Here is a 15,587-nt window from a genome sequence, read left to right as displayed (position 1 = left end):
CTCTCGCTCTCGCCGTCTCTTTCTTCCCCCATCGTCTGCTCACTCCGTCACCCTCTGTCTCTACCTCCATCTCTGTGTCTCTTCCTCCCTTTCTGTCTCATCCTGTCATCCTCTCTTATCCCCTCCCCTGGTAAATAGATATGAGCCAAAGTCACATTGCATGTCAGCTGTCAGAAAACACATTTTTCAGTCTACATGTTTACACATAGCACACATCGTAATGCTGTTTGTGATTTGTGGGGCTTTGGGAGGCGGGAATGATGCAAAGTTAGACATTGAAACACGGCTTGTGATTTTAGGGGGGGTTTAGATTAGGAGGATGGGTACACTGAAAAATTTAATGCTTCTCTGGCTTTGATTTTAATACACATTTTATTCTCTCTTCTCTTTTTTTGTCTCGTCCTCTGATCCATTCTTTTTTTCATGCCAGTCCTTGGCCTTACACCATCTTCCAACGCGGTTTTGATCTTGTGATGGGAGAACAACCCTCTGATCGCATTTTCAGGTAAGAGGAACTTCACAAAACTTTGTTTTATATGACTACATTTTTTCCATGGTGCTGCACAATGCATGCTGCAGAAAAGATTGTATAGTGAAATAACTGTTTATAATTCTGGTACTCTAGCTTTTGATTGTCTCTCTACCTTATGATTGTGGGAGGATCCGAGGCTCTGGCTGCAGAATAACCTCTGTGGCTGAGACTGTCTGTTTTTAAAGGTGCTTATTTTCTCTTAGGTCAGATGTTTGTTATGATGTTGAGAATCAACTTTCAAGGTAATTTTACAGCTACGTGCTTGTGGAATCGATTTGAGAGTAAATCCAGTCGGCCAAGGCAGCAATTAATGTTTGACTTTTTTTCAAAGTGTCATCACATGAACTTAAAAGTTGTCCTCCACGGTATCGTAGCATCAAATTTGCAGTGGGTAATTTTGACCCATTTTCAAGTTTAGATGCATGAAAAATACCTTTAATTTTTCAATCAATTCATCAAAACAATGCTGCATTACGTCCTCAACAATGGCCTTCTAAATACAATAAAACACATTTTCCTATTTTTTAAAATCTCTATTTAAAAATGACCTGTGATACAAGGAGCAGCTGTGCATGGAAATGCAAATATATGCAGGTATACCTTTTTCATAAGAAAGTATTGGTGGTGAATTTGACCCATAGCACAACAGATGCAATGATGATTGCTCATTTTAACGTACAAGTTATTATGGGAATTATTTTTTGTTCATCATTAGCTTAATTATATACTTGCAAGCAATACAATAAATCAATTTTGCCTATTTTTGCAAGAATTTGTCAACTTTACGTTTAATGTGGTCTAAGGTAAATAAAATGTCACAACAAGTATAAATATATCATAGTTATGGATGATTCCTACTTAAGAGTACTTAAGTATAATTAATTAATTAGTGTTTTTTCAGTGCTTGTTAATGAATTCAAACACAAAAGGTGTAAAACCTTTTCTAACACATTAGGAGGGTTAAAACTTAATGTCACCATTACAGGTGTCTTCTATTGTTTGAACCAAACAATAAAGTTGCAGCCTCTGAAAGCAAAGCAATTAGCTGAAAAATGCTAACATGCTTCATAGAGCTGAGTGAATTTGCAGAGTCGGGTGATAATCCCCAATGGATTTGTCACTATGAGTGACCGCTTTCACGTAACACAGTGTCTACACAGGAGGAGCAGCTTCAGTGCTCTGTCTTTCTACACAGCCTGTACGGGCCAAAATATGCTTTGAGCTGCAATCACTCATGTAAAATGCTAGCTCATACGCGTCCCGTGCAGACAGCTGTGTTGATTTGAATAAGAGCCATGAGACACATGAGAAAAACACAGCTGAGACACCTCCCGTGTTGATATGCCATAACACATATCACTTAGTAAAAGGCAATGATAAAGCACTTGCACACGCTGTGCCAAGCACCACACAGCAGGCAGACAAAGTTAGTGACTAGCTATTGAACATGGTTGAACACCTACCTGTTAAAGAGCCAGACCACTTTCACAGGAGTTGGTGCAGATACGAACCAAAGCTAAAATAAAAATGGTGAATATTGGATGCTATGATGAATGCTAATGCTGCTCCATGTTTGCTGGGGAACCGTTAGCGAACACAACTGTTTGATAACACATTTACTCTAACAAGCTTCTAAGGTGATAATATATCCTTTGCTGTTCTGCACCTTGCTTGCTGCCCCCACGTGGTCAAAGAATGAATTAATGCTGCTTTAAGGATGTAAGTAAAATGTAAACAGTGATGTCAGAATGTGTTTGAATAATTAACCTGTGGTTCATGACAGGAAATGTTCCATAAATATAGCACACATAGTTGACAGGATGTTCACTGGGGAGCATTTCACAAAGAAACACAGAGCAGAGCCCGTGTCTGTGATAGAGCTTCCTAACAATGTTTATACCAGCGTTTTCCTACCAAAATGATTCATTCCCTGACTTGAGACAGAGCAGGTCTAACAGACTCTCTGACTCCCTCTCTGATAGTACAGCAGCAAAAACAACAAAAAGGCTGTTTGTGGTACTGCTTCCGGTAAAAAGGAAACCTGTACAGTTCATGTGGGCCACTCTTGTGGCTGTTAGCACGCTAAAGTGTCACACCTTACATCCAGAGTTTCTCTTTTTAGAGTCCCATTAGAGGCCAAAACTACAACTGTGCCCATATACATTGTGTCCTTTTGTGTCACTGCTGTACAAATAATTGCCCTTCGAGGACGAATAAAGCAATTGATTGATTTAATATCTCAATGCTACACTGTCCTCCCTGCTAGCATGTTTTCTGCAGGAGCCTTTTCCTTCTCATTCTATCCAGCGGTGCAGTTTAAAATGCCTTTGTCCTCAGACTGCTCCCACCAAGCCATCCATCCTCATTTAAAACGTGTCAGTCTCTCGCTTTTAACTTCACCAAACCGCCACACGTCGAAAAAAGGACCTTGAATGTCACCCGGTGCTCGGAGAGCTGTGCTGGCCATCATCTTGTGCGCTTAAGCAGACAGAGTATTACCATTAAGGAAAGAAGCAATTGAGGCAATTAGAACCACAGTGGTATAGAGTGTAGAATTGAACAATGCAAACTCGAGGATGCGTGAAAAATTCTCCTAAGAGTCGGCGTTGAAACACACCAGCATTTGCCATTTGCACAGCATTAACTGCCAGGAGCTCCTCTGTGGACTGCGAACATGTTTTCCACTCAACAACTGTTTTCCCAGGGGAACTCTCAGTGTTTTCCACCTCCAGTTCCTCGCAGGGTAAACCAAATAAGTCATATAGCAGCTAGTCCCCAGTTGTCTATGATGCAGTGCTCGTTAAGTGGGTGCTAATTTGTTCTGTGGTCACCCATATACGTCACACTGCATCACAGGGAATTTCAGCTCTCCTGTTGTACACGGTCCCTTAAGAAATGATGAAATGACTCATGAGAGAGGTGGAAACAGCTTCCAGAAAAATAAAACAGACATATTACCATTCTGGTTTAGACTTACCACCTTATAATAACTTGCAAGAACCCAAGGTCTCACAGTAAATGGAAGAGCATCAGCACTTTGATCCACTGGAAACTTGACTTGAAACAAAGGCAGTAATTGGCTGGATGTAATTAAGTGTTCTGTTTCTACAGTGGTTTAATCATTCTGTTTTTAAAGTGACTGGTAATGCATGCAGTTCCCATGATTCACTGCCCTTTCCTTATGCTAAGTTAGTATTTTATTAAATGCAAATTGAACAATTGTAAATGAGGAAATGTGTTTAGTCTGCATAAAAGTGGTTGTTAACCATTTAATCAACAAGTTCCTCTCTTTTGTGCTACAAGTATGCATGCATAATTCATCAGCGCTAATAATGCATTTGATGTTAATCAGCGTGGACTGTTTAACTTAAAGTTGGAAGCAATGCATTTTATGTGCAGAGTGTTTAAAGATTGATGATATTCATTGACTCGCAAATAAAGAATTGTTTTAAAGCCCTTGTTGCAGACATCTGTTGTTTACAGATTTACAGGACTGTTTGGTCTCTGGGGAAACTCTCATTGGCCCTTTTATGTCTGGGTTTCTCATTAGGTATGCATCGCGTCAGTTAGTGCACAGTGTCCTCCTGCACAACAAAGAGTTATGCAAGATGGATAACTTTGCTGAAAATAAAAAAAATGAATAACCAGCTAATTCAGAGTCACTGACGCAGTGAAAACATTCATCGATAAAAAGTAGCCATTTTGACATGATAGGGTGGTTGTTTTTGCTTTGTAGTGTAGTGTCACTGATTTTACGTCACTGATTTTACATATAAAGTTCGTTTAGAGGGCGACACGGTGGTGCAGTGGTTAAAACTGTCATCTCATGGGAAGAAGGTTCTGGCTGGCTGGGAACTTTCTGACAGGAATTTATATGTTGTCCCTGAGCCTGCGTGAGTTTCCTCCCACGGTCCAAAGACGACTCTAAATGTGAGCAGTAATGGTTGGATGCGTGGCGTGTGCGTCGCGGCTGTGGAACGCCTTCGTTTTCATTTGATTTATTATTTGCAAACAATTAGTAATGGATACATGAAAAAGATAAATCCTACCTCCATAAAGGTTATAATGTTGAGTTTTTGTTGAAACTGCTTTTTAGCCTACCCTCATTGATTTGAATTAGGTGGACAAAATAATAAGAAACAGCTTCACCACAATTACATCCTCCAAAATTATCACAGAGCTCCTCTTTAACAGTTTCAGTAAACCATGAACTCTGAACCCTTCATGAAGGAGGAATTATTAAAGACTGCTGTATAAGACTGCATTAGTTTTGACTGATTGTTCCTAATAAATTGGCAAATGAGTGCATGTCAGTGTTGTGTTTACAATTTGTTTCTGCTGCCCTCTAGTGACTAAAAACACCATTTATTTCACCTTTAAGCAAATTGCTCCGCAGCTTACTCACTGAATGAAACTAAGCAGATGTTTGATGAACTTTTCCAATCATGTTCCAAAGCTGCAAATAAATCTATAGTTTTCTCTTTATTAATCAACAGTAATATATAGAGATTCTTATATTCACATTCCATTTGAGCCTTTTTTGTCAACAATATTGATGTGGAGGAGATTCTCAGGTTTTGTTTAATGAAGTCAGTTCAGTTCATCTTAAATACGAATATACAGTGTTTTGATATTTGGTGAACTTTTGTTGATGCCTTTCAATGAAGAACTCATCACAAGTCAACAGGATATTCTGTGCTGCATGGTCAATATCATCGCCTTCTTTCAAAGTTGTTGTTTTTTGAAAAGTCTAAACCTGTGACCTTACTTGTCTCGTGCGCCCTTCTCGCCCTCTGCAGGTTCACGTACACCTTAGGAGAGGGGATGTGGTTGCCGTTGAGTAAAAGCTTTGTCATCCCCCCAGCTGAGCTCGCCATCAACCCCTCAGCCAAGTGCAAGACGGACATGACGGTCATGGAGGATGCGGTGGACGTACGGTGAGAGATGACATTTACTGGTTCCTCTTTCACCTCTCTCTGAAGTGATGACATGATGATAGAAGGTCCAGCTGAAGAAATAAAAGGTTTCACAAGGCTGTGAAGCAAGGCAGGATTTTGCTGAGTAAGAGCTACAGCAAGTTTCCTTACCACGAGTTTCAGTCCATTCTTTGGGAGTTTTTGTCTCGGATAAAGCTTCACAATACAGAGAGTACATATTGGCTTTTTGATAAATTAACCCCCCCCCACTCAAAAAATAAATAAATAAATAACACCACCACCACTACGCCTTGCAGACTGCAGCTGCTGTTGACTCTCTGAACACGTCTCACTGTTTGTACTCTCACTTAATCAGCATTTGTTTTTTATTTATTATTGTTGCAGTGAGTCTCAAGCATCCCAGTGAGGTGGATGCAGAGGTCTTAGCAGTCATGATTCAGAGGGTAATAAAACTCAAAGATCTAGCACATAATCAATTATAAAGAGGCAGAAAAACTAGAGTAAAAAAAAAAAAAGAAGAAGAAAGAATCACTTGGCAATTCAAAGCCATAAAAAGCGTTTCGATTGTTAAATGGTTCATAACTCCTTCAAAGAAAATCTGCCCTGTGTGCAATGACTGTGTTTGTGGCTGGGCTGCAGAGAGACCCATAAATGAGCCAAAACAATGCTGCAGTATTAAACTGGACTCAGCTGACAGCAGTGGCACTACAGGATTATTTAGCTGTTTCACTCTGGTAGCAGTGGGGCGGGGCCTAATAAATTCTAGATCAGGCCTTGTGCCCCGCCCACCACCGCTGCTTGCGCTAGGTTGACGGGCGAAAGAGCAAGATGGATAGAGTCAGAGAAAACATCGATGAGACTCATCCACTTGTTTGAGCCTCGGTCAGACCAAGACTTAGATGAGGAGTCTGGTCAGTCGGAACGGTTAACGTAGTCAGCATTTTTTATTTGTTTGTGTTGTATGTTAGCTTGTTGTGATTTGGAATTCTTGTGAGCTGAAGAAAACACTATGACCAGGAGCTCAGATGTCTCAGGCAGGAGTATTCATTGTACCACAGAGAAAGTGATGAGCAGTACAATGACAGCAAGTGAACCATCGTAGTGGTGCCACACCGAGGTTCTGAAGATGTCTTATCTGACAGAGGGTATAGATTCGCAGGTATCACATGGTTACAACATTTTACCGTATCTTATTCCAAATAAGGCAAAACTTTATTCTGAACATTTATGTGTGAAGACGTTATTAGACACCAAAATCTGCCTTGTCACATGTTCTTACCTAATTGATGTTACATGTGTCTTGTCTTTTCCCCTGGTTAGCTCATTCTTGACAAGGACTGGATTTATGGAGTATTCTCTCAGTTTATGCTTTTTTTTTACCTTCTTATCTATAAGACATTGGTTACCCCAGCAACAGTGTCTCCGGACGTCCAGTGTATAAAACGATGAAGGTCGGACCATAAGTGAGGCCTAAGAATACAAGATGAACACCAGAAGTGAGAAAGTTCTCCTTCACACTTGTTAGCTTGTAGCTGGCAGTGGCTGACACAGTGTTAGTGATTGTGCAAATGCAAACTCTCTCTCTCTCTCTCTGTCTCTCTCTGTCTCTCTCTGTACTGACAAAGTTTTGGATTTATTAAGCCCCACCCCCCGTCCCCACAAATTGCCGGGATTGGTTTGTTAGGTTTGTGACGTATGAAACCCTGGCTGTCTGAATCTGTTTTTATGAGACCGTCATTGGTTCACTGCAGTTCAAGGTGGAAACACTCAGTCATGGAGTTGACTGCCTTCTTTGCATTATATGTAAAAAAACATCATGTGGGCGTGTTAACAAGGTTAATAACTTGATTTTCACTGGAGGGGATCTTCAATAACAAGACAGACATATTATGAATGCGCTCAGACTGTGACAGGTATCACAAAAACTTCTGGTGGGATGTCTATGAAATTGACAGAGGACATTCCTGGGAATAAAGTCTGTAGTTTTTTTAATCGACAGTGACACAAGACGCCATGAGTCCAAACTTCTGACAAGTTTAACGGCCAAATTCTCCACACTTAAGCAACTAAACTATTCATTAGATGCATATTTGGGAGGAATCCTTTACAGTTAGAAAAAGTTGCTGCCCACCTTGTAATAGTAGATTACTTTTTAAAACAATATTTTACAGAGTTCCCCACAACATTTTAGACACTGCATAATGTAATTTACTTATTTTGTTAGATGTCAGATTGTGGTTGAAAGCATTATGATGCAAAGACAGCAAAGGCCTGATTTACATAGTGTTGGTATATTGATTTTAAATCTCGCCTGACCACTTAGGCAACAGTTTGATTACATAAGTTAAAGAATCCAAATAAATCTACACCATTAGTCTGAAAGCCTAAACCCAGCAGTGCAGAGCTCAACATTATTTTAGGAATTTAATGTAAATGTGACTCCAGAGGATGTAATGCATAGATATACCACCATGTTTCCCCCCTTTCTCCCCCAGCTTTTCCTAAGTGTACTATAGTAGTACTTTGCTCATTGGTCAGCAGGATTAAGACTCACTGAGAGAGGTAATATGGCTGCAGCTGGTCTGAAATCATTATGTGGCAGCATAAAGTCCGTGTGAACAGGATTAGTTTGCAGAGAAGAGGCAGGTTAATGTAATTAGTAGTGGGGATTGTCTCGGAGTGTATGATGGAACGTGCCCTGTCAACACGTTAGTGTGCACAGCCGTGTCAGATCCTTCCCTAATTTGCTGATGGTTATTTGCCCTGTAAAAATTCTGTCAGGTAAAATTAGTCTCGCTCAAATTAATATCATCATCATTTCTTCCCATTAGCATGTAGGCAGTTGCTAATTTTAAGCCCTCGGATGACTGAGATGTGAAGAAGTCCTACCGCAGGATACTGTAAAATAAAACAACACTGTCAGTAACTCATGCCTCCAGTAGACTGTCTCTGCTATTTTTATTTTTCCAGCTCCTTATCAAATAGTGTTTGTCTCTAACACAAAGAATGTGTTTTGTGTAAATATACAGTGTGTTCAGTGTGTGATGTAGTTTTGTTAAAGTTTCTGTTACACAATGTTAATGTCACGTTCACTGATCAGTTTGTTGACTTAACTGATGTAGTGGCAGGATGTGCTTTTATGTAAATAGCTAAAGGGTTCATTCATGTAGTTTTGTTATTGTTTCCACAAAGCAGCTGCTGGACATGGATGAAGAGGAGAGAGCTCAGTTGGGGCCTGAAAATTAAATTGCGATGCTCAGGTGTGGAGGGGGTTGCACCTGGGACACAAGGCTTTCACAGTTGAGCCCTCTGGTGATGTATGGGCTCGAATCGAGAAAATATCCATGAAGGGGGGGTTCAGGTTTTAGGACACACCAGAGACCGCTCTCCTGAGGGTGACAAATGATCTGCTCTTCTGTCTGGATTCAGGAAATTACACTATTTTAATTCTTTTAGCTCTTTCGACTGGAATCAACACAGTCTATCACTCCATCCTCTTAGATTGCCTTAAGCATGTTATTGGCATTCAGGGACAAACCCTTCAGTGGTTTGCCTCCTACCTCCAAAACAGATGAGCCTTTGATAATGAATACTTTTCCTCTGCACTCATCGTTTGTGGAGTACCGCAAGGCTCCATATTAGGTCCTGTTTTATTTTCTCTATACATGATTCATTTCAGGTCTATTTTCAGAAAATATAATATCTCCTACCATTGTTATGCTGGCAACATCCAGCTGTACCTGCTGCTGAAGCCTTGTGATCCATGCAGTGTTGACCTCCTTTTAAATTGCACCAAGGATGTAAAATCCTGGATGGCAAAAAGTTTCCTTCAGCTAAACCAGAGTAAAGCTGAGATCCCAACGTTTGGCCCCGCAGACAACTCAGCAACTACAACCAATGCCCTCGGGCCTCTGTCGTTGAATATGAACTCCTGTGCACAAAATCTCTGTGTTATCTTTGATTGTGGTTTAAAATTTGATAAACAAATCAACCCAGCTGTCAGCACTGGCTTCTCCCAGTTTTGATCACTTTAAAAATAATAATTCCTGTGCATTAAAGATTTGGAGACTGTAGTTCACGCTTTTATTTCCTCCTGCCTCATTGACCGCAGCCCTCTCTCTGTAAGAATCAGTCAGTCAACCTTATCTCGCCTGCAGCTGCTTCAAAATGCAGCAGCGCGACTCCCTGCACCAAGAAGAGAGACCACATCTCCCCTGAACTGGCCTCTCTTCACCAGTTACCAGTGAAGTACACAACTCATTTGAATTGACTTGACTTGACATATGTCTTGTGGGAAAAGTAAAAAACACATTCAATGTACAAGATAATTAGTTATATAAAATTTTCCAAACAAATTGTCTTCGTCTTCACTGACCCAATTAATAAATCCTATTGATCTTTGTGACATTTAGCTCATAATTAATTATTTATATTGTGTATGTGTGGCCTGTATTGATGCCTGCAGCTCCTTAGACACAAAATAGTGAAAGAAAAAATATTATATATATATATATATATATATATATAAATAGCTTTTTACTCTCTTAATAACTCTTAAAGGACCAGTGTTAGGGATTTAGGAGGCTCTATTGACAGAAATTAATGAATTTTTACTAGTGTCTTATCAACTGAAACTAAGAATTGTTGTGTTTTTGTTCGCTGAAAATGAGCGCTATACATCAGCATACATTTACATAAGGAGTGGGTCCTCTTCCACAGAGCCCACCATGTAGCATTGCCATGTTTCTACAGTAGCCCAGAATGGACAAACCAAACATGGGCTTTAGAGAGGGCCTTTGGCGTTTTTGTTTGCCGTAAAGCCGTAGTGTCACTTACACCCTTGGAAAGGGAGGGATGGTCAGTTGGTTGCGATCTTCAACCTCACCACTAGATGCCACTAAGTCCTTCACACTGATCCTTCAACATAAATTAAACCAGTAGAACAAGGTTGGCTGACTCTTTCTAAAGCAGTATACCATATATCTCCAGTAACTGAGTTTTGCTGTCAACGGAGAATGAGTGTAAATAGTATGATGGTCTCCGAATTGCGGCAAAGAGCATCAAAGGCGGGCTTGAGATCAAGGTCTCCACCCAGCTGGGATTGATGGTTTGTGAAATGTACAATCACAGTTTATGGATAATGTTTTGTGTGTTTTGCCCGAGTCTTTAAAATTGAGGCAGTTTGAAAGAATGACCATGAAATAAAAGTGAAAAACATGAGCTGAGGCTCAGCTGAAGGATGTGACTGAGCCTGAAGAGCTGGAATACCATTAGGCAAAAGGCAGAAGTCTGTTTGATTCATTTTTTCTCTTATGGAGGTAAGAGATCTTCATTTTCATCAATCAAATCAGTGATTATTTAAACAGTCTAATAGCCGTTAGACTTTTCTCACCGTGCTGAACTGGGTCAAAGAGAAACTGCGCTGAGTCTTTGTGGTTTTCCATTAAACATGCTTCATTGTCAGAAGAGAATATGTGTCCTTGTTGTCCATAAATCACCAACTTGTCGCTAATTGCTGGAGAGTGAAAGAGATGTAGAAGCTAGGCCTACAGCTGTGTGAGTGTGTGTGGTTAAACAGCTGGTTAAAACTAGTTGAATTCTCGGAGCAGGGATGAAAGTGGAGAAATTCATTCATTCATTCATTCATTCATTCATTCATTCACTTTTAGCCTGTGACTGACAGACTGACATGCTGATATAAAATGTCTCCACAGTATTTAAATAATTGGAGGTTCAGCAGGTGTCTGTTAAATGAAGGACTGTAATGTCTGTTGCAGTGAATAAAGACACTTCCTCTGCCTCATCAGTCATTGCTCAAACGTTCTGTTGGGTAGATTTTTACATAGACAGACTCTGGCTGAACATTTTGATGAACGGTGTGTGTATTAAACGAGGGGAGTGAAATCAACCTGGGATGGGTTTTTTTCCTTGTTTCAAAGACCACAGCAGCAATGTGATGTGTATTTGTAGAACAATATCTCCAGTAAATACGTCCATATTGGACAATTTTCCACAATACAATTATATGACCAGCGCTCAGTGCCATTGGTGGAGGTAGTGTGCCCTTGTAGTGAGGTGGAATGTAAAGATGGGGAGGATACTGTGAGTCAGGGACATGCAGCGAATTCAACTTTCAGCTTTTCAGCGTTTCAGCATTTGTGTTAGTCGCCAGACAGTAATGAAACCTTAACTGCTGTTTATTTGCCGCAGTCACACTTGGGGACCACTACTACATATGTGGAAAAGTTGTATAAGGACGTTTGTGTCTCCAGAGGGAGCTGCACAAAGTCTGATGTCACTTCGTTCTGGGGAAATGCGCTTACTAGACTTCTGTCCTCATCTCTGCTTGAGGCTAGACGATCCAGGCTACATAAGCCGCTGCTAGCATAAAGCAGCCAAATCCCCAATAGAACTGTCTGTGGTCATCTTGCATTGTGGGTAATGTGTGCACCAGGGTTTTAAAAGGAAAAAAAAAAGATTATTTCTCTTGCTCAACTGAATTAGACAGAGATTGTACAAAACAAAATTGTATATATGTTGCCAATGGGTCAGTATTTGAGGACCTTACTGTGATTAGCCTGAGATCACCGAACTATTTTGTGAATTCAGTGAATAAACACACGCTCACTGATTGGTCTGGTTTCCAGGCTAGTGCTGTATGTCATCGATGACACTGGGATTTCTCATGTAGACTCGTAAAGCAGAGCCATGAAACATGGCTGCATTCTGTTCTGGGGAGCCAAGGACCGTGTCCTGTACAAGCTGGCTTCCTGGCACAGCTAGGTGGAATGGAGCCATTATTATTGTCATTAGTGACATGTGGTCCTTTTCTGCTAAGACAATTCAAAATGTTCTCTGTGACAAAGTCTATAATAACAACCATCTATCACCTCAGTAAAAGCAACACCCTTTTTTCGCTCTCCTCATATTGCTCAGTTGGATTTGTAGAGGTCTAAAGAGATTTAACTATTCAATATTTCACTAGAAAACAGCAACAACAAGGGAAAAGCCAGAAAATGTAAACATCATTTGGTGTTTCTTATTTCTTTAATCATCTTGTGACCCGTCAGATTTATCTCGGGGCCACTTGGAGGGTCACACTGATGCATAGGAGATGTCTTCGCAATTATCTCTATAATTGTCTCACTGTTATTTGCACATAAAGTCAGCTGACATGTTGTGTGTGCATTAGGGCTGCTGATCGCTTTACTTCCACACATCTTATTTGTTGTCATTTTATTCCGGGATTTTCATTTGGTGGCTTTTCTTTGTTGAGACGCTGTGTAGATAACTCATTTCTCCTCTGATGAATGATCTGATGAACGCTACCTTCAGCTTTCCCCAGGGACCACGAGGAAACACTGCTAACACCTTCTTGAAGCCGCTGATTTTACTGTGCTTTTGAGCTGCGTTCCTCCATGTTTGATAATCATTTGTTCTTCCGTCTTGCTCCTGAGCAGATGGTTAAATAGCGATTGAGCCCTGATCTTCCTTCCCTTGATTACCGGGCTTCACAGCAGTAATGACTGGACGAGGACTCAGCCTTGGTGTTTCTTTCCTTAATGTATCTATTAGTGCTCTTGTAGCGTTGCCTTGGTGTCGTATTGAAAGGATTAACATTGTTATTTGTCCATTTTTTATATTTTAGTCACTCTTAAAAGACCAAATGAAAACTTCATTTCTCTAACTGAGTGGATATTATTGCAAAAAGTCTTTTGTATAATCTGAATATCAAACGCATCAAAGCAGCGGTCTACAGAGACACATTTACATTTGAAATATTTCTTTTTCTAATGTTCATTGCCGACGGTAATTTTCACTTCCCTCTCCGAACTGAATAAGTAACTAATGCAAGTAAATGACGGCATAATTTGACATATAAACCTTTAGTGATACGTTTCATTGGTAAATGGGCTGAATGAATGCTTCTTTTTATGGCTTGTTTTGACGTGTAACCCTGCCATTGTTTAGCTATACATGTTAATGGTGCACATAATTGAGACGAACAATTATTGCCTCTTTCAAGTGCAGATAACTGTCTTGGACAAAAATTTTAAATACGTTGCAGGTAGTGATAATTACCCATTCATTTTGAAAGTACTCTTTACATTCGTTGTCAAAATCATCCATGTGATTTGTTTTCTTTCTCTTTTAAATCAAATGTTTTGAATATATTAAAGAACTTTTCTCCTTCAGTTTGTAGTTGGATATCACACCAATCAAGTCTGTATAATTAACAGCTTTTAACAGCTTTTTTTTACTTTCTGAAAAGGTCACATGAGGTTGCTCATTCTGCTGGTTTAATAAAGCAGTAGTGTACCCTGATAGTGACTGTAGCGTCAGTTATGTCGGATAAAAGTTTGAGTCCTCTGTCATTGTAATTTGAAGAACATTTGGATGCAGTGTCACAGCAAGTTCATAATGAGAACATCCTGATTTAAAGCCCCTGAAAACTTGGACTCAAATCTTGAACTATTTCTCTATAAAATAAATATTCCTGACTAAATGAGCAACGTCAGAATAAAAAGAAAAAAATAATGGATTAAAGAAGAGAAAGAAAGAAAGAAAGAAAGAAAGAAAGAAAGAAAGAAAACAATCTCTAGGTACTATTCATTCAGAGTTCAGCAGTGAGAAATCGAGCTAATCCGTTCACCGGGACTGTGTGGGTGTGGTGTGATCAGATTTGATTTGCAGTGTCCACACAAACCACTGACTGTCATCGGATTCCAATTAAAATGTTGCTGAATCCTAATTGGCGCACAGCAGTATGTGACATCAGCGTTTCTCAACTGAACCCCATATTGGCAGAAAACAGTGTGTTCATGTCGGAACCTGTCACTAGGTTTTCAAGGGCTTTAAAGAACTGTAGACTTTAGAGGGGCCGAACCGGATCAACGCCGGCCCTCTGACTTTTTGAACCTGTTTACGCCGTATATTGACGCGCAGACTGTATCCGGATCTGAATGAGGAAAAGCACATTATTGCCTGGTGTTATATCTTGTCTACACCGGCTGTGCAGCTGAAGCAGCTCATCAGCAGTGCAGCACCTCGGGTCCTCTATCAGAGTCTATAATGGATCTGATCGGTCACAGTGCGAGTGCACAGTACTAATGCTCAGATGCATTTTGGTGTTGCTCACAGCCTAATGCACAATTATTGTAATGAAGCACAGGAGACAGACTGTGAAATGTAACATCCCCTGTTTGAGCCAGCGACCTGCGATGCCGTGTTGTTATCTGTTCTGTCAGATGTGCATGAGACAGGTGACTGAAATGAAGTAGTGTTGACAGCCCAAAGAATCCACGCAGTTGGAATTACAGTCACATTGGACAACACTGTGATCAGACCTCAGTCCCTGAACGGACTGTTTTGATTCTTTATGTTTGGGCTTTGGGTGATTTCCTGTTTTACTTTGAAATTACTTCCCTTGTGCGGTTGTTTTATTTCCTGTCTTTGTCCACTTTCCCTCCATTGTGATTGTCTTCCCCACTCTAATGTGTTTCACCTGTGTCCAATCATCCCTGCTTCCCTCGGGTATTTAAGTGTGTGTGTTTCCCTCAGACCTCGTCAGATTGTCTGTGTTATTCCTGTTGCGTCTCCTCAGTGTCTCTTCTGTTTTTCTTCCTGTGTTTTTCCTGCATTTTGGATTTGTTCTGAGTTCTGCCTCACTGGTTTTTAAGTCACGTTTTGTTATTGAATTACCTTTTTTTCAGCCTACACCCTTTTGTGTTTGCCTGCGTTTGGGTTCAGCGATATTCAAACATCACAGTCTGTTCACTTTTCCCACATTCTCGAGAAAAGAATCAACCAAGCTGGTTGACTGCTCAGCTAACTCCTTCCATGCTAACTTAGCTAGCCCAAACAAAATCACCTGTCCCTCTGCAAAGGGAAGCTAAGTAGAGCCTGTTTGTGCTATGTCGGTAGACAAGGCTGCCTGCCCCACCTATCTCATTTGCATGGTAAGATCAGAATATAATGCAGGTGGAAGGGAGGCCCTGATTAGATGCCAATGTCCAGATAAAGTATCCGGGCGCACACTGCCTATATATATATATATATACTGTATATATATATATATATATATATATATATAGCTTTTTACTCTCTTAATAACTCTT

At 40.3% G+C, this 15,587-nt stretch overlaps 1 protein-coding gene across 3 annotated transcripts in view; it reads left to right on the top strand.

Annotated features, from left to right (window-relative positions):
- astn1 (astrotactin 1) overlaps positions 1-15,587 on the top strand; it is a 375,360-nt gene that overhangs the window by 129,357 nt on the left and 230,416 nt on the right. For all 3 annotated transcript variants that reach the window (XM_087173331.1, XM_087173330.1, XM_087173329.1), the window contains 2 exons: positions 431-505; positions 5,332-5,469. In XM_087173331.1, coding sequence (XP_087029457.1) covers positions 431-505; positions 5,332-5,469 — 213 coding nt within the window. The remainder of the gene's footprint in view (positions 1-430; positions 506-5,331; positions 5,470-15,587) is intronic.

This window comes from Seriola lalandi, unplaced genomic scaffold, assembly GCF_002814215.2.
Source record: "Seriola lalandi dorsalis isolate HSWRI2012SDOR001 ecotype SW California unplaced genomic scaffold, Sedor1 jcf7180002054181, whole genome shotgun sequence".
NCBI lineage: Eukaryota > Metazoa > Chordata > Actinopteri > Carangiformes > Carangidae > Seriola > Seriola lalandi.
This window is presented reverse-complemented; position numbering and strand designations above follow the sequence as displayed.